This window comes from Ambystoma mexicanum, chromosome 9 (genome assembly GCF_040938575.1).
Source record: "Ambystoma mexicanum isolate Mex_15411 chromosome 9, UKY_AmexF1_1, whole genome shotgun sequence".
In the NCBI taxonomy this organism is placed as follows: Eukaryota; Metazoa; Chordata; class Amphibia; order Caudata; family Ambystomatidae; genus Ambystoma; species Ambystoma mexicanum.
The window spans coordinates 658,610,755-658,637,600 of record NC_090931.1 but is presented as its reverse complement, the minus strand read 5'-3'; the positions used below and the strand labels follow the sequence as shown (position 1 = coordinate 658,637,600).

The 26,846-nt window shown below is 44.0% G+C and overlaps 1 protein-coding gene across 1 annotated transcript in view; it reads right to left on the bottom strand.

The window, feature by feature from the left end:
- AOX1 (aldehyde oxidase 1) overlaps positions 1-26,846 on the bottom strand; it is a 738,465-nt gene that overhangs the window by 570,698 nt on the left and 140,921 nt on the right. Inside the window, exons 6-7 of the mRNA XM_069615435.1 lie at positions 22,713-22,774; positions 12,347-12,436 (exon numbers count right to left, since the gene is read on the bottom strand). Of these exons, the coding sequence (XP_069471536.1) occupies positions 12,347-12,436; positions 22,713-22,774 (152 nt within the window). The remainder of the gene's footprint in view (positions 1-12,346; positions 12,437-22,712; positions 22,775-26,846) is intronic.

Below are 26,846 nucleotides of genomic sequence, written 5' to 3'. Positions count from 1 at the left end.
AGTAAGCCATTCTTCAGCCGTCTTCCAATAAAGGATGCCAAACGTAGGATCTAAATGTGGTGATTAGCACCCTCCCCTGGGGCTGCTAGGGGGAGAGGGCTCTCAGGACTGATAGATAATGAATTAGCAAGGTAAGAGGAGCCGTGCCTGAGAACCAGACAACTATCAATGTTTATCTCTAAAGGTTTAGAATGGGATAGATCCTTTACCAAATGTAAAAAAATAACCAATCCTATTAATTCCCTCTCAGCCTAAATCAAAGCGGATAAAACGCATTTGGGGCGCGTTTGAGGAGATTCAGTAATTGTTTGAAAAAGACCTTCACTTTCCTCAGAAGATTTTGAAGATGACAGAAACCCCAAAGGGCCACCCTGTAGAAAGCAGACGACATGCTCTCAATTGTATGAACCCTTGATAAGGTTGATGTCACTATATTGTTGCCATAAGTCTTGGTATCCTTCAAAGTACCTCCGCTGCTCTTCACCAGGGCAAGTTTGCTTTTCCTTACTTGGTCGTTCCACTTGCCCCTCTGGGCAAAGCGGATGCCAACATAGTCATAATGCAAGTCTCTTTATATGGGGACGCCAGCTAGGCAAAGGCAAAAGACTTTAGGAGGCTTTCCCAAACTAAAGGTCGCGCCTACACTTTTCTTAGTATTAATGACCAGACATTTTGCATTTCGGAATTTAGAGAAGCAATCGCGCTCCTTCTGCAGTCTTTTGGTGTCTATGAGAGTAGGGCATCACCTGCAAACAGTAGCATCCCTAATCTCTTATTATCCATTGCAAAAAAGAAATCTAGCTGCTCCTATGCGCTGAGGTTTTTAAAAGAATGTATGCATAATTAATTCATTAATATAGGTATTTCCCTAAACCTGGAGTTTGATTCAATATGTTTTAACTAATAAATACTCTCGAATCACATTTGTTCTGACAATACCAACCAAAATAAATTAAATAATACAGTGTGCCAACAGAGCCCTACAGGTAAGTCAGGTCATCCCCGCCCACCAATAGCTACCCCTGAAAAAATATCAATGAAAACAAGATATCAGAACCTAATAAACACAACATCACAAAAACCACCCAACATACACTGATTAGCAAGCACGTGCTAATGTTTCACCCATTCGTGGTCTTTATCCTGGCTGATTTCCTATTATTTTAACCCGTTTGTCGGGCTATATCAAGACCAATTCTTACTCCTATTAGCTAAGTTTGCAGTCTGCTGCACGTAGCAGTTTATGACTATCCCTTTCTGGCACTAGGTGATTTGTGTTCGCCATTGGAGGCTTACATTCTTCTGTGTGCTTTTACATCTGCTGTTGTGTTTAAAAGTTAGGCTTTTTCCCCTCTTCCTAGCAAAGTCGAATCTGTGTGTCATTACATTGGCTGTTGCATTTAAAAAAGTAGGGTTTTCCCTCTATCCCTCTGTGTAGGATTTTCCCTGTATCCTGATAACTCACTTGTAGGTGTCTTGCTTTTCTGCTGTATGATGTAACGTAGGCCTTTTTCCCCCTTTCCTGGACACTTGATTCTCGATTGTTGCTTTGCTGGGTGGTGTAGTTCGGTTTCGTGCACTGCAGTTTCTCCTGCTTTCTCTCTCTTCCCCCCTTCCTTCTCTCTGTGCTCTCCCTCAATGGTCCTCTCTATCACCCCTTTATTCTCTAACTGCTACTCTATCACCTATCCCATCCCTCTCTCGAAGTCTGGAAGGAAAAAGTTAAAGAAGGATCTCCTGGTCTCCAATCCAGCCCTACCCATCACTGACACCTATGTCAAGGCTTTCTCCATGAAGACTTTCACTGACACCCACTTTGTCGTCCCCTCTCCTGACCTTTGGATTCCTCATATGGTTGCAGTGCTCTCCCCTTTTTCTTCCTCTCCCTTTATTGGTGGCACCCACTAGAAAGTACTTGCCATCCTTCCGGTCCTCTAGCGCCATCAATAATGTCTACCGAAACGCCACTGTCATGGTCCACGGCTCTCAGCCCAACCTCATCCTTCTTGAAAGGCGTCTTCCGTCTCTCATCAACTTCCTCCCTTCTCCTATCACTCCTCCATCTGCCACCACTCCGGCCCCTCTGCCATCTCCGACGGGTGTACCACAGTACTGTAAACCTCCTCAGAAGACCTTCGAAAGTGGCAACCTGCTCCACTTAGCTACCCTCAACTCTTGGGTCTGCCGTCAAACACTCCTCTGTCATCTGCCACCTCCTCGAAGAACTCAACCTCAATGTCCTTGCTCTCACGAGACATGGTTCACTGCCAGCTCTGTCACAAGTTTTGATACTATCCTCTCTGAGGGTTACAAGATCCTCTCTAAGCCCAGGCCTAACCGACCCAGGGGGCAGAGAGGCCCTGAACTTCCCTGAGTGGGTCCTTGCTACTATCATACCCATTCAGACATACTCCTCTTTAGAATGCCTAATCTGCAGGCTTGGTGTCTCTCATGTCCTCTCTCTGACTCTGGCTGCCATCTACAGGTCCCCTGGCCAGGCCCCCCTCCATCTCAGAATGGGCTGACCTCACTTCTTCTCTCCTGGCCTCTATCCCCAAGCTTCTCCTCCTCAGAGACTGCAATATTCATCTTGACTCCCCTGATGCGGCCTCTGCACTTTCCTGCAACCTCTGCGACTCTCTTTCCCTCTGCATTCTTCCCTCCGGTGCGACCCACTCATCTCTGCAGACTTTCCCATCTCCAACCCTCTCATTACTCCTCTCACCTGGCCTGATAATTTCTCTCCTGTCCTCTCACCTGGACCTCCTGGGTCCCCCGGCTAAGCCTCTGCCTGCACTGCCAATCTCCTTCTACATTATTCGACCCATGAAGCTAGTGTCAGTTGCTGTTTTTGCCACCACCTTCACTTCCCCTCCGACTCCTGCCATTGACTCTCACTCTGATACAGCCCTTACTAACCTTCAACTCTCCATCTCTAATTCTCTGGACATCATTGCCCATGACATGAGGACTTGCATGAAACCTGCCTCCAAGTCTAACTCCTGGTATGACTCTGACCTGGCCTCTCTGAAGCGCAAGTGCAGAGCAGCTGAGCAAAGTGGCGGGCTTCAAGCACTTCCTCTGACAAACAAGCCTGCTGCCTGCTCCAAAGGCAATACAGACTTTCCATCTGCTCGACGAAGAGGGCCTATATCCAAGCCCGCATCTCTGGGGCCCACTAACAACATGGCTGAACTTTTCAAAATCTGCAAGATACTGGGCAATCCATCTGCAGTCTCCATTTCTCCTCTGCCTTCCCTGGCCCTCTGCACTTCTCTGGCCTCTCACTTCATTACTAAAACTCGGGACATCCGGTCCTCTCTCTCGACTCTACACCCTTCTCCCTCACCCACTCTCAGGCCTCCCTTGGCCCCCCTTCCCGCCTATTCTCCTCTTTTTCTTCCATATCACCTGAAGATGTTTCTAGACAAGTCCACTCTATGAAAATCTCATCCAAACAGGTGCTCCCCTGCTCCTCCAGAACTATCAAGCACAGCACCATCTCCTTTGCTCCAGCCTTTGCTGATTTCTGCAATCAATCCTTTGCCACTCAATCTTTCCTGTTGCTCCTCAAGCACTCCTTTTCCACCCTCTCCTCAAAAGGACTTCAGGCGACCCTTCATGCCCGGCCAACATACAGCCCTATCACTATTACCTCCTTGCTGTGTAAACTCTTGGAGAAGCTGGCCATCTCCCCGCTTATCCACTACACTGAATCTGTTGGTTGTCTCCACGACCACGAGTCTAGCTTCAGAGCTGCCAGAGGCACGGAAACTGCACTCCTGAACACGTGTGAAGACTTGGTCTCTAATCTCGACTCCAACTCCCCTTCCGTTCTCATCTTTCTTGACCTCTCCTCTGCCTTTGAAATGGCCAATCATGCCACCCTTATAAATCGTCTTCATGATACCCCTGGCATCACGGACCTGGCTCTGGATGGGCTGACCTCCTTCCTCTCTGAACGACCTTCCCTGGTTCAACTGGGCCCTTTTCTCTCCTCCATCTCGCTCTCTACCTGTGGTGTCCCTTCAGGCTCTATTCTCTCACCTTGCCTTTTCAACCTCTACTTTGCCCCTACAGCCCTTTGATCTCTGCCTTCTCACCTAGTGTCCGGTGTTATGCGGGCGACACTCAACTGTCCTTCAAGCTTCCCGCCTCTGCCACCTCCTCTTCCTCTCTCATACCTGACTGTCTGTCGGCTATTCAGGCATGGTGAACTGCTAACAATCTCTGCCTCAATGTCAGTACGACCGAGGCCCTTCTCATTGGGACTCCAGCTCCCTTCTTTCCCCCTACACAGTGGCTGCCCTCCATGTCCACCCTCCCCTCACCCTCCTGTGAGGCAAAAAACCTTGGTGTCCTCTTCGACTCCTCTCTCTCCTTCTCTCTTCACATTACAGACCCTGCCAAGAAGGCTCAATTTCAGCTTCAACTCCTCAGAGGCATTCTTCCTTTCCTCACCTTCCCCCAGAAACTCAAAGTCTCCAGAGCTGTGGTCCTATCCAGGCAGGACTACTGCAACAGCCGCTTCCTCAACCTACCTAACTCCTTCCTTTCCCCCCTTCAACTAATCCAGAATAGGACTGCAAGACCTATCCTTGGCCTCAAGCCCAGGGACTGCATCTCACCAGTCCTAAAATCTCTACACTGGCTCCCGGTTGCTGCAAGGATCAAATTCAAAGCCCTCTGCATCATCCACAAGGCTTTCTGGGGCCTGGGGCGTACAACATCCAACTCTCTCTCCCTAAATACGCCCCTGCTAGAGCCCTTCGGTCTTCTAGTGCAGATCAATTGCTTTTGTAAGCGTGGGGGGCAGATCTCTCTCCTCTGTAGGTGCCTCCCTCTGGAATGGCCTCCCTGCCCCTCTCAGACTTCAGCCGGATCTCCTTAAGTTTCAGAAGCTAGCCAAGACCCTCATTTTCAATTCCTCCTTCCCTCTCCCCCTCCCCAGCTAATTTATCTCTCCGCTGCCTCTTGGCTGGCTGCCTGGTTCCTTCAGATTCTTACAGGGCACCAGCCCCCCCTCCAATTCTTCCCCTGCACTTAGTCTTCTCTGACCCCTACCACCCCCCACCCTTCACGTGCCCTTCTGGGCTCCCTCCCCCTGCACTAGACTGGCTGGTCCTGTACCTCCCTTATCCCTTCCAGTCCGTTCCTCACACTTAGCACGTGGACCTTTCTGCCCTGCGCTCTCTCCTCCCTGGGCTCTTTCCACCGGGCCTCCCTGAGCACTTGCTTAACCCTCCAGCACTGCCCCCACCCCCCTCTACCCTGCACTTCTATAACTGCACGTGCATAATCCAAATGTCACAAGGCCTAGTAGGACCGTTTCTGTTTTGTCATCCCTGTTCCCCCTCTTGTCTTGATGCGCCTTGAAACACATTGTGTATAGGCGCATTATAAAAACCCAATAAATAAATGTGGTCCCAGCAATCCTAGGGGCGCCAGCGTCTATCCTTAGGATTACCTCAGCTATGTTGATGATGTACAGTAGGAACAAGAGAGGGGCAAAAATGCGCCCCTGGCGGATGTTAGAGTTCCCAGGACTTCCACAGACACACGGTGTATGCTTTTCTCCCAATACCACTGACAGAGCGATCTAAATCAATGCTCTGACTAGAGGGATTGTACAGAAAGAAGGGAGTCTGGAACCAGCAACCGGGAGACAGGTCCCACTGTATTTCTACTCCAACCGGAATTCCAAAAACCCAGTTCCAATGATAGAGCCAACAGAGGATTACAGTACAGTGTTCTATAGAAAGGATTAGGTCCATAGGTCGAAAAACTGCCCGACCGATCCCCAAGCCGTCGCACGCTCTGTTGCAACAAGTCCAGGGGTACACAGTTTGCAGGGACCTAGTCCGAACGGCACAAGCACGCACTAGTAACTCATTGGGCTCCAGAAAGCATGGGTAACAGGTTCCAGGTTGGTCACAGTGGTACAGGTGAAGATAGGGGGGCTGGTTCCCAAAAAAATCAGATTCCCAAAAACCAACAATCGGACACAAAACAAATCATAGCCATCCAAAATACTAAATGGCCGAGGATCAGAAGACTTCAGAAGACAGGAAACTGACAAGGAGCAGGACCAGAGAAAAAAACAAGCGATAATGATGAATCCAGAAAAAGTCACAGACCGTAAATGAAATCTATAACCGAACAAGCATAAGATTCAGAACAAAAATAGCAACACAGAAACAAGCTAGAAGCTGCACGGTGCAGGACGGAACGGACCTGTTTTGAGAAGCACCATTCATGATCCTCTGGAGTCACTTATTTCCGGGCAGTCACAGAGGAGGCCGCGCCATGGGTTCGACCTCAGGTTGCCATGCTGACGTCACTCGTTGACGCTGTGTGTTGGGAAGCCTGCCTCTGCAATACGTGGACCTGTTGCAGTCGCCAAGGCGACTGCCAACTCCAACGGCAGACGGAAGCACCAGGACGATGGACCGCGGGCCATGATTGCAAGTGCCGGGTGCAGCACCGACAGACCCTGACACCCCTACTACCAGAAAAGTTTGAGTCATGTCACCTGCAGGACCATACCTTAAAGAGGCGATAATGTTGCCATAATGATAATGATGTGTTATTTATATAGCACCTTAATCCAAAGCGCTTTACAGAGCACATATTTACATACAATATCACCCAACCGAAATTGGTACTCATTTATCGACCTCGGAAGGATGAAAGGCTGAGTTGGCCTTGCTGGCATTCGAACCTGCGACCTGCAGAGCACGCTCAGATCGCAGAAGCGAGCGCTCAACCCGCTGAGCAATCTTACCGTATACATCTTTATCGGCATTTAAGATGCTGTTAGGGGTCTTACGGTTGCTTAGGATCTCCCAGAGTAAATCTGTATCTGAAACATACCAAGGATGGAGTATGGAGCAGTTCATCATCCTCGGGAGGATAGCTCAGCAGCAACGTGCTCGCCTTGGAAGCAAGGCGACACGGAGCAACACAGGTTCGATCTCCGCTCTGATTATTAAGCGCGTTATAAGCAACCTATCATATCATATCATATCCGTCTGCTGGTCCATACTGTGGAGTTAGGACAGAATCAGTCACACATGCAGCATGCATGAAGCAGCCATCTATTCCTTTGAAGTCACTGTGAGTACTATTTAGATATAGAATAGTGTAATATTATGAGTTCATGAAAGTCCACTATCTGGAAAACACCAGTTAAACAAAAATCATTGCAGTACGTGTTTTGATGCACGATGTTTTTGCCTGTTGGAAACAGAGTTAATAATCCATTCTACAACAGGCAACCCACCACAACAGGTGCACGCTATTCACCCTGCAGGTGGACAGTGTTTACTTAAAACTGCACCTGCAAGAAATGTTCTCACCCGTTTAATCCACTGTTTACAGCAAGTGAAATTGTTATGCACGAAGCCCGGGCCCAGCACTCACACCTCGAAAGAATAGGCCATCTGTTGAACTCTGACTTATCCTGAAAATTCTGGTGATTTGGCTTTTGACCAACATTATTCGCCCAGTCCTGATGGCAATCAAGTGAAAGAGCTGCCATTTTGAGTAATCAAGCTGTCCGATTGGCTTCCACAGGTCCTTTCGAGATCATATGCATATTCAGCAAGATGCTTGATCTGGAGGAAGACGATGGGTCGCGCCAGTGGCGGAGCCAGGGGAGAGGCAGGGGAGGGGTGGGGGGGGCTGCGCTTCCTGGCTCCCTCTCGGTGCCAGTGCACCCCCAGCCTCCTGCTATTAGCCGACTCCCCCACCCCCGCACCAAAAGCTGCCTCTGCTACTGGGTCGCGCACATGCATAACTGGGCCTAGGGCAAGAGGCGAGCCTTCTTTTTAGTTTTAAAGAGCAAGGAGTTGAGTTTCTGCCACACATGTCCCATTAACTTGTAGGCAGGACTGTTACGAAGAAGGGAGAAACATGTATTTTTTTAGTGTATTTGTATTTGTAGAGCGCACTACAGCCCACAGGCATCGAGGTGCTATAGCAGTGCTTAAAGAAGGCTCGCTTAAGGGTTACAATGAATCCGCCCAGGTAGACAGACTTAGTGAGGTACAGTGCATAGTATAGGGTTACATACAGACATAGAGCATGGTACATTGCATGGAATGCGGTTGCAAAATACAGAGAAAGGGGGGAGCAGCTCGTTACTAGATAACAAGTAGAGCAGTGGAATTTAGGACTGTGCTGGTTCATACAAAGAGACTAGTTTTGATGGCCTTGCGGAAGGCCACATGAGAATCAATAGTCCTAATATGGGGGGGGGTGTTCCAGTGGGTGGCTGCCAAGGTTGGGAAACTAGTGCCGCCGGCACGGGCTTTGCGTGTTCTTGGAATAGAAATCAAGTTGGAGTAGGGAGAAAAATGTACATCCTGAACTAGGGGCAAGTGAAAGTGTTCTTGTTTTTGTCATAAAACAAATATATGAGTACTATTTTAGACACAAAAATATTACGTGGCGACTTTGCAGTGAGTGACAGCACACATAGATCCTGTAATTAATGTCTTTTGTCATGCTTGATTTCCGGCTTTTATTTTTCACCTCAGGATGCAAAGTAAAAAACACAGCGAACAAGTGAAGGCAGACAAACCTCTTTCATTAGTTTGCCCCAATAATGGTTGCATAAAGTGAAAGATAACAATTGATACATGCAGGGGACCTAGTTAGTCTGAAAAATATGGGGAAAATGAGCAATCCATAAAAAATTAAGTAAAACATGCAAAGGTTCATTTGTCAATTTTTGATGTATTGGCTTAACTTTGCATGCATCCATCTCTGGATCAAGAAGTTAGAATTCATCGACTCATCACTCGGATAGTGAAAGAACCCTTGTGACGTAAACACGCTGACAGTTGCTGAGAGCCATAGTGGGTTACAGTCCAGGCCAGCGATTGGCTTGCAGACACTGAGCGTTCGATTCAGAAAACCACACAATAGACCATTCGCGACTGATGTGGTTACATTATACAATTTTCAGGTCTATTAAAAACATCACCACATAGGAAATGCAAGTGCGCAAATTGTCTGCAGTTATGCAGTTTGTGCACACGCAGCCCTCCGACATTCTGGGCAGCCGGCAGGTGTCCGTTAATACCTTAATGCCAATCTTGCATATGAGAAATGGAAAGTTGGCATGCAACTGCACTGCGATGCAAATGAGGAACACGGCTGCACAGGCGGATGGAGCATTCTAATGTATTAAGAGTAAGTTGTGTGTTCTGGTAGCAATTTGCTCCATTTCCAACAGCCAGGTTTGGAATGCCAGTGAGTCAGCAGGAACAAAAGTATATTATTGTTGTTGAGGAACCTTTTGGGGATATCAACTTGGTAACCTCCTCTTCTCAAGAAACCCACAGCTGATCCTTACTGTCCGGCTAACTATCGCCCAATTTCCACTACCCCCTTTCTGGGCAAACTCCTGGAAAAGCTGGCCAACTCTCAGTTTAACCTTCATTCAGATTCTGTTGGTTGCTCCATGACTACCAGTCTTGCTTCAGAGCGGCCAGAAGCACGGAAACTGCTCTCCTCAATATCCGTGAATATCTGCTCTCCAACCTTGATTCTAACATTCCCTCTGTCCTCATCCTTTTTGATCTCTCTTCTGCCTTCGACACGGTCAACCACACCATCCCGCTCAACCATCTCTGTGATAACCTGGGTATCACTGATCAGGCTCTGGCCGGGCTGACCTCTTTCCTCTCCACCTGTGGGGTTCCCCAGGGGTCTAACCTCTCACCCTGGCTTTTCAACCAATACCTGGCAACTCTCGCTCACTGCATTGCCATTTTCTGCTCAAACTTCCAGTGCTACGCTGATGACACTCAACTCATTTTCCGGCTACCCTCGGCCACCTCCTCTACCTCTCTCATCTCTGACTGCCTAACTGCCATTCAAGATTGGTGTGCCGCCAATGATCTTTGTCTGAATGCCAGCAAGACGGAGATCCTCCTCATCGGCACACCATCTCGATCCTTTTCCCCTCACTCTCTGGCCGGCCTCCCTTGGCCCTCCTCCTACCCCTACCTGCGAGGCTAAGAACCTTGGGGTCATCTTTGACTCCACACTTTCCTTCTCGGCCCATATCTCTGAGGTCTCTAAAAAGTCAAACTTCCTACTGCACCTCCTAAGAGGTATTCTTCCTTTCCTCTCCTTCCCTCAGAAGCTCACTGTCTCCCAAGCTCTGGTTCGCTCTAGGTTGGACTACTGTAACAGCCTCTTTCTAAATCTACCTGCCTCTACTCTCCGCCCTCTATAACTTATCCATAACAGGACTGCAAGACTTGTCCTTGGCCTCAAGCCCTGGGATCGTATCTCTCCAGTTCTGAAATCTCTCCATTGGCTTCCGGTGGATGCAAGGATTAAATTGAAAACCCTCTGCATTGTCCACAAGGCTTTCTAGGGCCTGGGTCCAAAATACCTTCAGCTATCCCTCTGCAAATACCTCCCCTCTCGAGCTCTTCGCTCCTCTACCTCTAACTCCCTCCAGGTCAATTGTTTTTCAAAGAAACGAGCTGGGGGTAGATCTCTATCTTCGGCTGGGACCTCCCTCCGGAACAGCCTCCCTGCCACTCTAAAACCTGAGGAGACGTCTCCGTTCCGGAAGCACCTCAAAACCTTCCTCTTTGCTTCTGCCTTTGCTCGCCTTCTCCCCTGTTGATCTGCTCTCTCTTGGCACTGTGCACCTGGCAATCCTCTGTCCCCTCGGCCCAGGTACCTGCTCACCCTGCCACATTCCTGCACTGCCTCCTGGCTACCCCTTGCACTGGGGACTGTATCTGTACCCATACAGCACCCCCCTTTTTTCTTCTTTTTCTGCACTTATTCAGACTTACCCAGTCTACTGCCTTAAACACAGCACTTGCTACTTGCTGACTGCACTTCCACAGTTTGCCTCCATTTTCTATTTATTTTTATTTATTTTACTTATTTGCGCACCTCGGCTCCGCACTTTCCACTCTCCCCCTTCCATACACTTTCTCCATTTTCCCTTTCCCATGCACTTGCGCGTTCTCAATGTCACTGGGTCTAGCAAGATCGTTTTTATGTTGTGCTGTGTTCTCCCCTGTTCCCCTCGCTTGCCTAGTCGCGCTCTGAAACACTTGTGTACGAGCGCGATACAAATAAAATATCATATCATATCATAACCTCTGTGCCCTAATTACTTATAGTTCAAGTAAGGTGCTGCATGAGTGTGGAAAGGTAAACAGAGAAATAGAGTCCCCCTACTCCGTGTGACATAGAGTCCCCCTACTCCGTGTGACGAAAACAAGATAGATTTTTTCCACACAAAAACAATGCACCACAAAAAAGCTTTGTTGAGAATTGTGAGCCAATTAAATATGCTTCAAAAATCAAATTTTGTATTTGAGTGTTCTTTATTGTTGGCCCTTTTTGATGACACGTGTTTCGGCACGTTCTTTGTACCTTTTTCAAATCAGGGCATAGCCTTATCTTCAGTTAATAATATTCTCTGTTCGTGTTTGTGAGGGACGTATATGTCATGGGTTAAATCCCACCTGCAAGTTCTTTACTCTGTTGCATCTCGCGTCGGTTATCAACCGATGCGAGACGCAACAGAGTAAAGAACTTTTTGAAGTATATTTAATGCCTCACAATTCTCAACAAAGCTTTTTTGTGGCGCATTGTTTTTGTGTGGAAAAAAAACCTAAAAGTACTTTAAAAAATGTTTTGTCCGTGATACCGGTTAATTTCCCCCAAAGTGTGAAACCGCATACAGGAAAAAACTACAAATTATTTATTTTTCACTTTACATCCTGCCACGTTAAATTTATCTTCCAGAAACTTACTTGCAGTTCTTATTTGCCTGATTTCCGGTTATTTTGTGCACCAGGGCCAGATGTGCAAAGTTTAGTGCGTCTACTAGGCACAAATATACTTTTTTTACAATCAATGCCTAAGTGTCACTATTGTGTGTGAGTCCAGCACTTTGAAAGTTAGCCTCACTCCCAACAACCCTGACAGCCCCGTTACTATAACAGAGTGCACACCTGAAAATCATTATATTTCGGTGGGAATGTCAATGTGAGGTCTCAGATTTCCAATCTCACAGTTCTAAGCCTTCATTTTTGGAGGCACACTGTCAGCATGGCTGGAGCCGCAGTAGAGAATGGCAGCCTCAGTGTGTTGGCGAGACCTGGGTGTGGTGTGTCAAACAGATCCCCACCCCGCCCCCCCCCCCCCACCCCTGGTATCTCCCAGGGCTCGTGCTAGGGTCACATGTTGGGGACCATGTGACTGTAACATAACACTGGGCAGCATGGTCATTCATGAATGCAAATATACCCTACTCCATTTTGTCTGAACCAAAATAAGTTCCGGAGGGCAAACTTACATGTATGTCCTTTTCAGGAGAGGAAGGATCTTCTGCTCGTTTATTCAAGCAGCAGTCCTCTTTTTGCGACACTTGGCAACAGTCAGATTTCTAAAAGAGACAGGATTAACATAAAATCGGTTTAAAAATAGAAAGACAAAATGTACAGTTGCCTCTAACCACGGACAACATTTAAATCGCGTTATAGTAGCTGCTTATAGAATCGAGTCTCACCCAAACTGGATGGACATCTTAGGGGTTAACTGCTCGCCTCTGTCATTGGCTCACCCCTCACTTTGCAAATTCGAACTCTGACAGGGCCAACGCCACCCACCATCCATTAGAGATTGATACGATGAGTGCTGTCAAATGGGTAACAGTAACAGCTCTAATCCGGCATGAATGCTACTTAAACAAACCTGTTATTACATAATGGAATTGTGCTGCCCAGTGATAGTTCAAAGTAGCAAATACATTTCAAGGACAGGAATAATGTCAATTCCAATTGTTGTTCTAAAAACTTGGAGGCTATTAGGTGGTATAGAAGTCAAACATTGTCCTTCTTTTATTTCAAAGCTGCTTGATAGGTAATTCAAATGTACTCCGTGGTAGTGCATTACCTGCCATTGGCAAATGCATTTTATTTTTCAACCCAGAATAAATGTTTTTTATGCACTGTGCACCATTGCTGGTCCATTGATTTTGGAACCTGCTGGGGCTTACATTTCCGAAGTCCTGTCTGATTTTGTATGTCTGCGTCTAAATGTACGCGCCCGATGCCCGCGGGCTGTTCGGCGCGATATAAATCAATACATAAATAAATAAAATAAAAAATGGCACTGAAAGAAAATGTAGCTGGGGACTGCAGTTCTAGATTGTGCAGGCCTCCGTGCCCATCTGTGGCTCTGGAACTGCAGCTCATAGGCCCTTCAGAAGCGGTACAGGTCCATCTTAAGCGGATTTGACGTAAGGGTCAGTTGAGGAGCTTCCATTCTGCACAAGCACAACCTCGTGTCTGCCCCCGCAGCCATACACAGGTTTTGGGATGTAGGCAGGTGAACTGTGCATTGCATTTTATTTGTACATCTAGCACCGGGAGGTTGCCAAAATGGCAGTTCGCTGTACCAGACCACATTACATCACATTATAATGCAGAACTCTAGATAATTTTCCAACTTATCTGTTGCCTTCACCAAACTAAGTTTTCACCACCCCCCAGAGCCCAGTCCCCCGTCCCTCACCAGAACCCTCAGATGGAACGGGAAGTCTGAAATGCTGCATAGTGAAGATCTAAACGTGCCCAATAAGACTCAACCTCAACATGCTCTTTGCAGCTGCCAAGAAGATCATTGTAGAACAGGGGGTCTGCAACCTGCACTTTTCCAGATGGTTTGGACTATGACTCGCATTATCTCTCACCACTGACTAGCTCAGCTACGGCTGATGGGAATAGTTGTCCAAAACATCTGGAGAGTCAAAAGTTGCTGACGCCTGTTATAGAAGGTCTGGGTCATAAACAAGTGCATATTTTGTGTTTCAGTTTTGAGGGGCAAACCAGAGAACTGGTAGAATGGCATGTTGGCAGGTCTGGCTCCCTCTGTGATTGCTGATCCCATTGTGTGTGAGCATTGCTGAACCAGTTGGTCATTACCACAGAACTATAAATCTCTGATGAAGAGTGACTCTCCATTAGCTAGGTCCCCCGATTGGACTCTAACAAAATGTGTTAATCTCCTTGTCTTTGCTTGCTTCACAGAATAATGATGTATATACTGGAGGAGATCAGGGCCTTCATTGGGGTATATTACATGTGTGCTCCCTGCCAGTTCATGCAATTGAAATTCATCATTTAATTAGTAATTTTAATTTAGATTTATTGGCCATCTGAATCCTGGCCCAAGGACATTTCTGGCCCGCAATTGCTTCAGAGCTTCCTACTGATTGCTCCCTGACTTCTTCAAATAAGCTAGAGGGAAGGGGTGGGGGTGTTGTGGCCTTAATTCATCGAAATAATCAATATCAGCTTCTCTCATTGCACGTCATTTCCCAATTGTACGTTTCTAAACATTAAGTTATCATTAAATCTACTCAGAAAATTGTGTTTCATAGATACCTAAAACATGACTGTTCCTTTGATGATAATGTGCTTAGTTATTATGTATAAACACTAATGAAATGATCCCCATCTATCATTTTATTAGGGGATTTTAATATAGATTTTAAAGATCCTAAAGACTCTTTTAAATGAGTTACTCGATTTAGGGTTTTCTCCCCTCTCCACCCCAAATAAAAAGAGAAAGGGTCAGACATTAGATTGGGTCTTCGCACAGTATACTGCTCCTTGGTATTTATCTCAGTACTAGGTGGAATGGTCAGATCATTTATTTATTTATTTTGGATGTATAGAGTGCACTACAGCCCAAAGGCATCGAGGCGCTATGAAGGCACGTTAGAAGGCTTGATTCAGGGTTACACGAATGTGGCCCAGCAGAAATTACTTAGTACAATATGCTTAGTTACATTTACATAGAAACATTCAGGGTTTGACGAAAATGCCACCCAACAGGGATAACTTGGTACACGCTGTTTAGTAGCAGAAATAATGCAGCACACAGATTGAACATGTGGACTGTCAAACAAAGAGCCTAGTTATTCCCAATCATAACAATTAATGAATCCAGATATCATATGGTCACTTTGCTCATGGAACACTAGAGGAAACCTGCATCTGTTCACTCAGCCCTCCACTGACCTTGCAAATTACCAAATCATATGTCTCCAAGAGACTTGGATCAGTGAAATGCCAGCGTGCGATGGTTTCCTTGCCTTTCTAAATCCCGCCATAATCAAAAAACAAGGAAGACCAGCATCAGGTCTACTCACCCTAATCAAAATAACCTCTGAATGGAAAGTACTAACCAATGAAAATATCAATCCCTGGATTCAACTAACAATAATAACAACGATGAAGAACAAACAAAACCAAAAAAATGATGAAACAAGAATTGCTATATTGAATTTATATTGGAACCCTGCAGCAATCACAACCGAGGCATTAATTGATGGTGTATTCATCACAATTGACAAACTAGTCGGAACCTATCACCACCTAGAAATAATACTCTGCGGAGATCTCAACATTAACTTAATCTCACAGAACGGTACTCTGCAAGCTCTTGATCAACTCTCACCAAAAGCATCAATATGGATGAATGAAATAATCACGCGAGACCTCACCGTCCTAAACCACGCAAAGAACAATTCCACCTCCTTCATGCCAACATGGGCCAGAGGTTCCTCAGTCGCAATTATTGATTACATATTTCTTTCACAAACTATGCAACAATCAGTCAAGACAGCCCAAACAATACTTTGTGACAACAGTGATCACAACAAGCTAACAGTCCACTCGCATGCCGCTACCAACCAAGACATACCCTTGAAAGTATGTCCACTTGAACTTGATGGAAAATCCTCAAGGCTTCGCATTCCACAATCAGCGATATCTCTTCTACTGACGAAACTACTCGCCTCAGCCAAAACAGATCTCGAAAAAATGAACTACAAGTGGATTCTGCTCGCCTTTCAACAAACAGTAAAAAATCGTCCATATAGAACTCATCTACATTCATATAATCAGGAAATTGCAGAAAAGAAAAAGGCGCTGGCAAAATCGTTAAGACATCTGAAGAAAATCAAAACAGTCGAAAGCACCCTGCAGATTTCGAAATTGAAACAATCATACAACAACTGGAAAAAATCTCAACAAACTACCCTGCTGCAAACAGATGCAGAAACCATAATGAAGACTTATCAATCAAACAACTCAAGAGAACTTTGGAACCTATTGAATGACAATCCCCAAAATCAACACAAGCTAACGGCCAATGTACCACAACAAAATTGGATTAACCATTTCTCGACTATTTATGCGGACCGTCCGCACCAATCTGAAGAAGAATCAACTAATAACAAACCAAAATGGACAGTATCCGTCTCCAATGACGACCTGATATGTATGATCAAAAATCTCAACTCATCAAGAGCACCTGGTCCTGACGGACTCTCAAACGCGGTACTAAAGCAAGACCCTTCGGCATGGACAAACTTCATGTGCCAGATAATAGACATCATAAACACACATAATCAAATTCCAACTACTTGGAGAACGGCTACAATCGTTCCGATACATAAACAAGGACCACGTGACCAACCACAGAATTTCCACCCAATTGCTATACTGGACCCACTGGGAAAACATTTTGCAACAACACTTCTGAGACAACTCAATTCTTGGGCCACTTGCAATGGGCGATTCTCAACACGACAAACAGGTTTCACCCCTAAGGTCGGAACTAACATCAATCTATTACTACTGCATCTCATCAAACACGAAGCAATCAACAACAAGACTATGATTTATGCTGCATTTATTGACTTAAAGATGGCTTTTGATGCCATATCAAAGCAAAAGCTATGGGTAAAACTAAAAACATGGAACTGTCCTCCAAACATCCTGGAACCAATCATCTCACTCTACTCAGAAACTTCAATAAAAGTGAGACTCACAAAACAAGGCCTGACCACCAACTCAATAACTACATCAAATGGGCTAAAACAAGGATGCCCTCTGGCAGCAACTCTCTATAATGTTTTCACATCAGACATCGAACAACATCTGACAAACAGCCAAACTAATCCACCGAAAATAAACTCAACACCGATTCCAGTTATGGCATATGCGGACGATATCATTTTGCTTGATAAAACCCCATCTGGACTACAAGCTGCCCTGACATCACTGAGCAATTACATGAACAAAAATGAACTAACGATCAACATGTCAAAAACTAAGACTATGATTCTAATGAAACCACAATCAAAACCAAAACAACAACCACAATTTAACATCAATGGAACACGACTAGAAAATGTCACATCATTCAAATACTTGGGCATACTAATCAACCAATCAAAGACCGAAGATCAATGGTTGGATAAAATAGAACAAAAGGCCCAAACACTAGCACAACAGGGATGCATTCTACACAGGAAATACGGAAAATTTTCATTCAAACCAATCAGGGCATGCTACAGGCAAAAATACATTCCGATAATAACTTACGGAACAGAATCAACCATGAATACAGAAAAAGCAAACTGGATGAAATTCGAGTCAATCTTTTGGCGTAAGATTCTTTCTCTGCCGCAGTTGTATCCAATGCCGAGAATACGCTACGAACTAGCAACACAATCCATCGGATCCATTGTATGCTGGAAACGACTAGATATCGATCGTAAAATATTATCGGACGATAAAATCCCTGCCATCCAAATCTTGAAAACCAAACCAAACACCTTTAACAACACGGTGTTAGAAAAATGGAAAACATCTATCATCAAAGAAATGGAGCAAGAAGAGATATCTGAGGAACTCCTAGTCATGTGTCCTCAACACGTCAAAACCAAAATGTTACAGAACGACTGGATCAAGACCATTCAACAGAAAAACACCTACAAACAGACCCTTCAATGCAGCAAAGACAACAGAAAAATACACGAACCACAGCCGTACCTGCTAACATTCCCTGATTACACCATCAGATCAACATTTTTAAGAATCTGGCTGAACATTCTACCAACAAACTCTTATCTCGCCACAACAAGACAGATCCCCAAAGAACAAAACTACTGCCGCTTCTGCAAAACTGAAACTATACTGGAAACCATATTCCATCTGGTTATGGAGTGTCAGTCTCTCTCACTTCAACGCAAGAAATTTGGCTCCCACTTTGATCTTGCTTCCCAACAAATGAATACAGAAGAAAGATGGGCCACCATCCTCAGGGTAACAACAACAAATATATATGCACAATTGCCCTTTTCCTCTCCAGTATCCTTGATCTCCACGGGAGAAAACCCTAAACCAACACAGCAGTATCCTTGATCTCCACGGAAGAAAATCTTAAACCACACCACAGCTCTTTCTTTTTTTATTTATTTTATATATATATTTTTTTTCCTTTCCCTTTTATACTTTTCATTTTACTGCACACATAATGCACAATGATGGAAAAGTTTGGCAACAAACTAAAACATCAACAAAAAAAAAGTGCCTAGTTTTGATGGCTTTCCTGAAGGCTGCATGAGAGTCAATCAACCTTATTAGAGGGGGGAGGGAGTTCCAGAAAGTGGCAGCCATAGTTGGGAAGGCATGCACTGTGCTGGTAATGGGTACAGTAATTCTGTTGGAATATGCAACTCTGGAGGGTCTGGATGGAGTGTGGAGGGCAATTCTTTGAGCTAGGTAGGGAGGAGCCAGTCCATGAGGACATTTGTGCGTCATGGCTAGTGTTTTGAAAACCATACTTTCCTTGACGGGGAGCCAGTGAACCTTCCTCCTGACCTCAGAAATGTGGTCCCTTCTTGAGATGCTAGTTGCAGCCCTCAAAGAGTTATTTTGGGCTAGTTGAAGTTTGGCCAGATTCTTGCGGGAGGTCCCAACAAAGAGGGCATTACAGTAGTCCAGCCTTGACCCAATTATTGCCCTGGCAATGGTCAGGCAATTCTGTTGGGAATGCTATGACCACCTTTACCACTCCCCTTCCGAAGCCAGGGAGGGTGGCTTATAGTGAACTGATGACTATTACGGAAACAAATATAGAAAGCAGAAAATGTATCCCATCATTTTCCTATTTAGAGGCTTCTTTGCCAGAATATGTGTCAACTGGTTCTCTTGTGACTCTACATAACGCGGTTCAGTCAAGCATAGATAGTATAGCCCCTTATAAATGAAGAGTATAAAAATGAAACATCTGGGTAGCACATGGTATGGCCAGGAGTTAGCAACAATGGAAGCCTCTATCTGGAATTTAGAATAGAAATGGAGATGCAATCCTTGCATTGAATATTGTGCAAGTCTAAGATGCAAGCGATCTAAACACAAGAGGACAGTGTTAGAGAATAAATTAACATGTTTGGCCTCTCCAATTGATAAAGCAGCCAGTTCCTGCAGAGCTCTCTTTAGGTTCCTAGATGAACAAAGACCCCCTTCTAGCAAGATAAGCATTACATTCATCTCTCAAGAATGGTGCATCAGTATGCAATCATTCCCTATAAAGAAAATAAATCAAGGATATTTAAAGTTATATAGTCCCTCTCCACTCGAGAAAGCTTGGATCTTGTGGTGGCAGGCCAAGGCTCAAAGAAGCTTTCACCAGAACCAGATCTATTTGTTTTTAAGGCCCACTGACATCTAGAGATGAGATATAATTCTTAGCATAAATCCGTCAAACTGCTCCGGAGATCCTTGTCAAGCATGGATCATGAAGCAGGGTGTTGATTCTCTCTCTTTGATAGTGTTGTGTATCATGAACACTTCTTTTGATGAGTCATTTATTCCAGATTGTCAGAAAGGTTCTTGGATCACATCTATATTAAAAATAAATGTTGGAACAAGAAATGTTCGTAAATTATAGACAAATTATACAAGTACCTTTTCTTTAAAAAAATATGCACAAGGCCGCTAAGCTTCAATTCCAGGAACATCTGGAATCGCGTAACCTTTTTGCAGGCAGACAGACATATTTTCAACCCAGAAGAAGTACAGACCTCAACCTCATTAATGTGAAGGATGCTCTCCTTCAGATCTCAGATGAAGGCGATATTGGATTTTAATGCTGCTTGATTTCTCTGCAGCATTTGATACTCTGGGCCATTCTGTACTATTAGATGGTCTGAGAAATGATGCTGCAGTATCTAATAAAGCTTCTGTGTGGTTTGAAGCCTTTCTAGGCTACCACGGTAGAAATATAGCATTTTTGTTCATATCCTGAGATGCTAACCTATGGATTGCCCCAGGGTTCATGACTTTCACCTTTATTATTATTATTATTATTATTATTATTATTATTATTATTATTATATCATACATTAGGCCTCTTCATGACTTATTGAAGGACTCTGGCATTATTCCAAAATTACACTGATGATATTCAGATTGTGTTTCATTTGAAAGGCTCTATCCAGGAACATCTGGACTTTACCCAGAAGACATTTCAGAAAATATCAGACTGGATGACCACCAATTGGCTAGGTCTTAAATAAGTGAAAACGGAACTCCTGGTGATCCCTGCCCTCTCAATGTGAGTGGAAGAAATGGCTATGCCTCATGAGATTGGTCTCTCAGATGGCTCTATTTTATTATTAGATAAGGTTAAATCATTCGGATTTTATCCATGCTAAAGCACGTTAGTAATGTTATAAGATCCACTAACTTCCATCTTATCATCCTGAGATAATTAAGAACACTTTTGTCAGAGACACACTGTGCTACATTAGCTAGGGCTATAATTGAGGCAAGAATCGATTATTCTAACAGCTTGCTCGTTGGCTCAAACAGGCTGTACAATGCTTACAATGGTTTCAAAAATGCAGCTGCCTGCATTATTAAACTAGGCCACAAATTGGATGAAATCACTCCCATACTAACATTTGTCAATGGCTCCCTGTAAAGGCCAGGATCAACTTTAAATTACTTACTCTAGTTCATAAGACCATCTTTAGCTCAGTTCCTTTGTATCTAAAATATTGCCTCAAGCCAGTATTTACCATCCAGAGCACTTAGATCTTCCACTAGGTTTAAAATATTATTTCCTAGATTTAGGAGAAGCAGGTGTTTTGGAAGATCTTGTGCAGCAAGGGGCACAAAACTCTCTGAACATATGAGAAATTCACGGTGTGTTACCCTTCAGGAAAAAACTGAAGGCATTCTTTGATAAGGCTTTTTTAACTCCCTGGAACGCTCTGAGACATTTCTTCTGATAGCCATGGTCGTTACTGAGCTCTATGTAACCCCTGAGGTAGAAGCACCGTTATCTCTCACCTGAACTTGAAGGGTGACATATTAAATACATTGGCTAAGGTGCCACTGTTCGAAAGAAACACATTGGAAACTGTGAATTTCAGTAGGAACCCTGCAAATTGCAACTGTTGGGTCTGGCAACTGTCTAGCTGTGTCAACATCTGGCTTTTGGGGTTTCAGGGCCCGGAATGCTGCACACTCTGTTGGGTACTGCACAGGATCCTGACTGCCTGACTGAAACATATAAGATAGGATAGCTCAGGGGCTCGCCTTGGAAGCAAGACGACACGGAGCACCACAGGTTCGATCACCGGGTCTGCGCTTAGAAACCTCTGGGTATTAAGTGCGTTGTAAATAACCTATCATATCATATCAAGATGGTATGGGAGAATGACTTCTGAATCACAATACCCAAGGATACGTGGGAGTCTCTGTGTAGAAGAATGGGAAAGGACCAATTTGACCTCAGCTTACGTTGGTAAAATGGTACGGGTACCATTGCTTGCCTGCAAAGTTACCTAGACAGTCCCTGCATGATTCCTTATGGCTTTTCTTGGAAAGGCCTGCACCATTGGATCATGTGGTCTGGAGAAGCTTCTGGGTGGTGGAGATTTTAAAGTGGGTCGCTGAATGAATATCTTTGATACTTAATGTCACAAAGTCGACAGCCAGAGCAGTCCTCAACTTAATTCCTGGTTCTGTATCGCCATCTACGCATTCTTGGCATCATGGGTACAGTTTGTTTGGCCTGTGTTAAGAAGGAGACTAAAGCTCTGGGAAACTGACATGAAGGTGGGACTATGAGCATGTTTGAGAACTTTTGACAATGTGTACATTTGAACCGGTTCTTGAACGGGCGAAACCCGGTTTTATGTTACTGTATTGTTTCTTGTCCTTGTGTCTTGTGTTGTTGCTTCCGTTTGACCTTTTTTTGTTTATCTTTGAACCCAACAGTTAAACAAATAGGTCCTCTTTTTTGTTAACGGACTACAGTTGCTAAGAGTATTACTAGGGTGCTTCTGTTGCCATGCTCAAATGATAAGGCCAGTTTGGGCCTCATTACGAGTTTGAAGGTAGCCATGTCATTTTTACCGGCATGGCTACCCCCAAACTCGGGTCCGTGTCCGGCAAAATGGGAATTACCAGGCCATTCCGACCTTTGCAGGCCCGGTAATTCCCATTCGCAGGACCCGGTACGTCCCCATTCCCATTTGAGCGCCCATAGGGCTCAATGGGAATGGGGGGGATGGTAACAAAGGCCACGTTAATAATGGGGCCATTACTACCATCCGGTACTGCTCGCGGGTGCCGCTCTGCACGTCTGGTCTGACCAGGCGTGCAGAGTGGCCCCCGCAAGCAGAACTCGTAATGTTGCGGCGAGGTAACAACGGCGCCGGTAGCACTACCGGCGCCGTTGTTGCCTTACCGCAACACTTATAATGAGGCCCACGTCTATTACTTATTCTACCCACTGAACGTTTGTACAAAAAAAAAAGAAAAAGCATAGAACTGCGAGCCACTTACATTGCAGAAGGTTTTGCAGCCATCTATTATCGGTCTGTACCCTGTACAGCGACACAAATTACCTGGTATTTGGGAAAAGAATAAGACCTTTTAAAAAATAACAGAAAGCAGGGAACACAATTGTGATATTTCTTCATAATCATATTGAATTACGGTAAAAAAACAAGGTGATTCTTTTAGAATGATGGTCGAATTACCAAAAATACATGTATGGTATCTGTTTAGGAAAGATTGTAAAATGCAACCAACACAAAGGCATGTGTTAGACATGAGATGTATGCTCCCCTGAATATTGTCCATTCTATTTCCTGCCATGGTACTTACCTGTAACAATAGTTCTCCAGCATTGTTACAAGCAACACTTCTATTATTATGCAGGGATTCAATCTGGCTTTGACAATGATCTTAGAAGACTATAAAGAGTTATTGCGACGATTGTTGCGGTGGATGCAACTAAGGGGATTCATATTTCTAACCGTGGTAATAGGATCTGTTGGTCGGATATTAATCTAACTAAAGCAAAAAATGGTGCCTAGATATTAACATTGAACATCTTTGCGATCTGTCTGCAGATGATATTAGTGTTTGGCTATCTAAACATCTCCTTGATACTATGCCTGTCGGTGGTAAGCGTGGTGCCTTTAAGGATAATCCCAATAGAATTAGAGTTTATGATAGAGTTATTAGCAATATGAAAAGGGAGATGCTTAGAAAGCTCTGTCTGTGTGAGGCTAGCGGTTATGATCCCGTACTAATATGTATTGAGAAGAGAAAGATCAGGAACCGACATCGGAATGAGATAAGAAGATATCTGTCTTCTGTGAACAATACTAATTGGCAATATATGGTTTGCTTACTTCTTGACGGTAATACTAGGAAATTCTGGGCTAGTTTTAGATCCCTCAGTAAAACTGGGAATACTGAGCAGGCTATTCCTATTAACAGCCACACATGGGTTATGTATCTTGCTAATAAATTTAAGGGATATACTACTACTATGGCTAAACGACCCATTGACACTTTGTCTATAGTAAGGGAAGATATCCTCATGGTAATTAAGGGACTAAAAACTTCCAGAGCCCCTGGGCCTGTAGGCCTTTGTAATGTTATTATTAAAGATAATCCGGAGGTCTGGTCTGAGATATTGAGGATTATCTGCCAGAAAGTTATCGATACTTGTATAATGCCTATTTCTTGAAAGCTGTCTCATATTATTCCTGTGTTTAACTCGGGATGCTGGAATTTGCCTGAGAATTATAGGCTCCTTGCTCTCACTGACGTGTCTAGTAAGATCTTCTGTACGATAGTCCTACGTGAAATAAAGAATTGGATTGACAGTGATCATATCCTTGATTGGGCACAAACTGGCTTTCGCAAAGGGTGCTCTACTCGGGATAATATCTTTATAGTCAACACACTCATTGAACAGGCTAAGATAGGCTGCAGCTTTATATGCTATTTATTGACTTCTCCTCAACCTTTGACTCAGTTGAGCGGGCTAGATTGTGGACTAAATTGGAGTTGCTTGTTATGCCATCCCATCTCCTATATGTTTGTAAAATGATTTACGATGATAGTAAGGCCAGGATACGTGTTGACAATGAGGGTTCTCTGTCTGAGCCTGTAGCTATTGCTAAAGGGGTCAGACAGGGTTGTACATTGGCACCTACTCTCTAAAACCTATTTAAGGCAGATTTTGGTGAAATATTTAAACCAAAGATGAATGCTTTTCTTAGAATGGGCTTGCATAAAATTGGTTGGATATGTTATGTGGACGATATCGTTATTTTCGATAATACATATAGTGGCATCTGTAAAAGTGCCAATGCTGTATGTGAATATGCGAATATGAATGGTCTTACTATTAACCTTGGCAAAACTCAATTTTTGGCTGTGGGTATGAATAGTTGTAAGAAGGAGGGAATACCATGCTCTTTGGGTGTGATTAGAAAAAGTTAACTCCTATAAATATTTGGGTTATGAACTCTGTGGTGATAGAGGAACTTTGAATAAAATGGTACAACAGAATAAAAGAGCTAAAGTTATGGCCACACTTACAGCAGTTATGTCCTTTTTAAAAAAAATGGCGGGTTATAGCTTGATTGGCATTATTAATATATATATAAACAAAAATTGGTGGCCATGTTTTTGTATGCACTGGAGACTTCATTTGCGGATTGGTCTGATTGGGCAGATGCCACTGAAGGTATCATATGGCGCAGATTGTTGGGTCTGAACAATTATACACCTATTCAGGCAGTTCGCTTGGAAGTTGGGCTCATTTATTTGGCTACCCAAATTGAACATAACAGGGCTAAACTATATATAAAAGGTTTGGAGGAGGGTAAGATGGAGGCTCTTAATAAATTCAAAGAACGCAATTTACAATTGTTTGAAAAAATCTGCTGGACACCCATGTGGGAACATGGTGAAGGTGTGGTGTTAAAATCCCTAAAAAATGTCATTGAAAAGTGGGACTGGGTGACCAGCCATGATAAGGTTTCTTCTATGAGTTCTTTGCATACTTTCACAATGATGCCTTTTAGTTATAAAGAACCTCAAAGATACCTCCTTCTTATGCCATCACAGATCAATCGCAGAATCTTCAGGGATATTATACTTAACCGTCTAAATGTCCTGGGGGTTCGTGGAACATGGATGGGTCTATCGAAAGAAAAAAGGATATGTAGACTCTGTGCAAGTATTGACAAGGTGGAAACAATAAGACATGTTCTTACCTGGTGCTGTTCGATGAGTTCTACCTATGACAAATATTTTGCCAAACTAGATCGGGAATTTAATGATATAAAAATTGAACATTTTTGGTTGCGCTGTTTCTCTGGGAGGAGCAATTATCTGATTATTTCCATTACTCAGATATGGAAAGTAGCTAAATAACGCTTATGTAAATTTGAAGAAGAGGTCAAACTACTTACGAGTCTTGAGAATATTGATGCCTAGGCTCTTGTATCTGGAATCTCTGTATTTACAATATGCTTAAATTTTTATTGTATATAGTATTTTATGATTGAATTTTATGTTTATATCTAACTTATAACTGTTGCTGAATTTACTATTTATGTTGATTATGCTGTTCTGTAATTATGTTTCTATTATGTTTTATTTTGTGAAAAGTTATTTGTCTTTGAACTATAACACAATAAAAAAAATAAAAAAATGAGCTAAATTCTGACCATACAAAGACTGGCACAGCAAATGAGGACATTATGAAGTCACTGAGTAGTACTTACACAGACAAGGTTATGCATTGTCTAAAGTTGGCAATTATCCAGTCAAGCAACGTTCGCTAATTAATGACCTGTGTTGCTTAATCGACTTGCGTCGCCTCACAAGGGTGATTCTTTGAAATGAACATGGAGTACTGTATATGCAAATGGTAAAGCACTCTCGCAGAATCACAGGGTTGCTTATGAATCTGTGAAAAATACCAATAAACAAACTTCTGTTATAGAAATGTACCTTTTGTGTGCCCTCAACGCACATGACTTGATGCCAGTGGCGTCCTGTAGTAAAAGCCTTCTTCCTTTTTTTGTTTGATGAAGCATTAAGAACACCTTTCAGGGAGTATCTGATGCCTTTAGCCCTCTTTATTGACCAACATTTGAACCCCACATGGTGACCAACACATTCGATCCTCCTAAAATTCCAAATGAGTTTGTAAATGAAGGGAGCTGCGGCAGTGCTAACAAGAAGGGGACTGAGGAGACAGAAGCAGCATGAGAGATGAACCAGGTGTGTGTGGGACACTAGACAGGTAAGAGATACCAGGAAACTAATACCTGGACTCCGGAGGTGGAGTGGCCTCACTAATGCAGGTGCTATCAGGTTCCAACACTCTTCCTTCCCTTATAAACGACAAAGCACACCACTAATCGCAATCCTTCCTGCATCTGGGAAACTTTGCAACACCCTCCTACTTGAACACACTCCCATTAGCCAAACAACTGTATTGACCAGCTCTTTATTTGACAAGCGCTCTTGCCAAACACTTAAGAGCTACCTTTACCTCCACGTCTGGGCTTACTAATATTGACCTGACTCCTGGGATCAATCCTAACAGCCTTTACTCTGTGCATGTCATCAAATCTCCTCTTAATGTATCCCCTTGCTCCT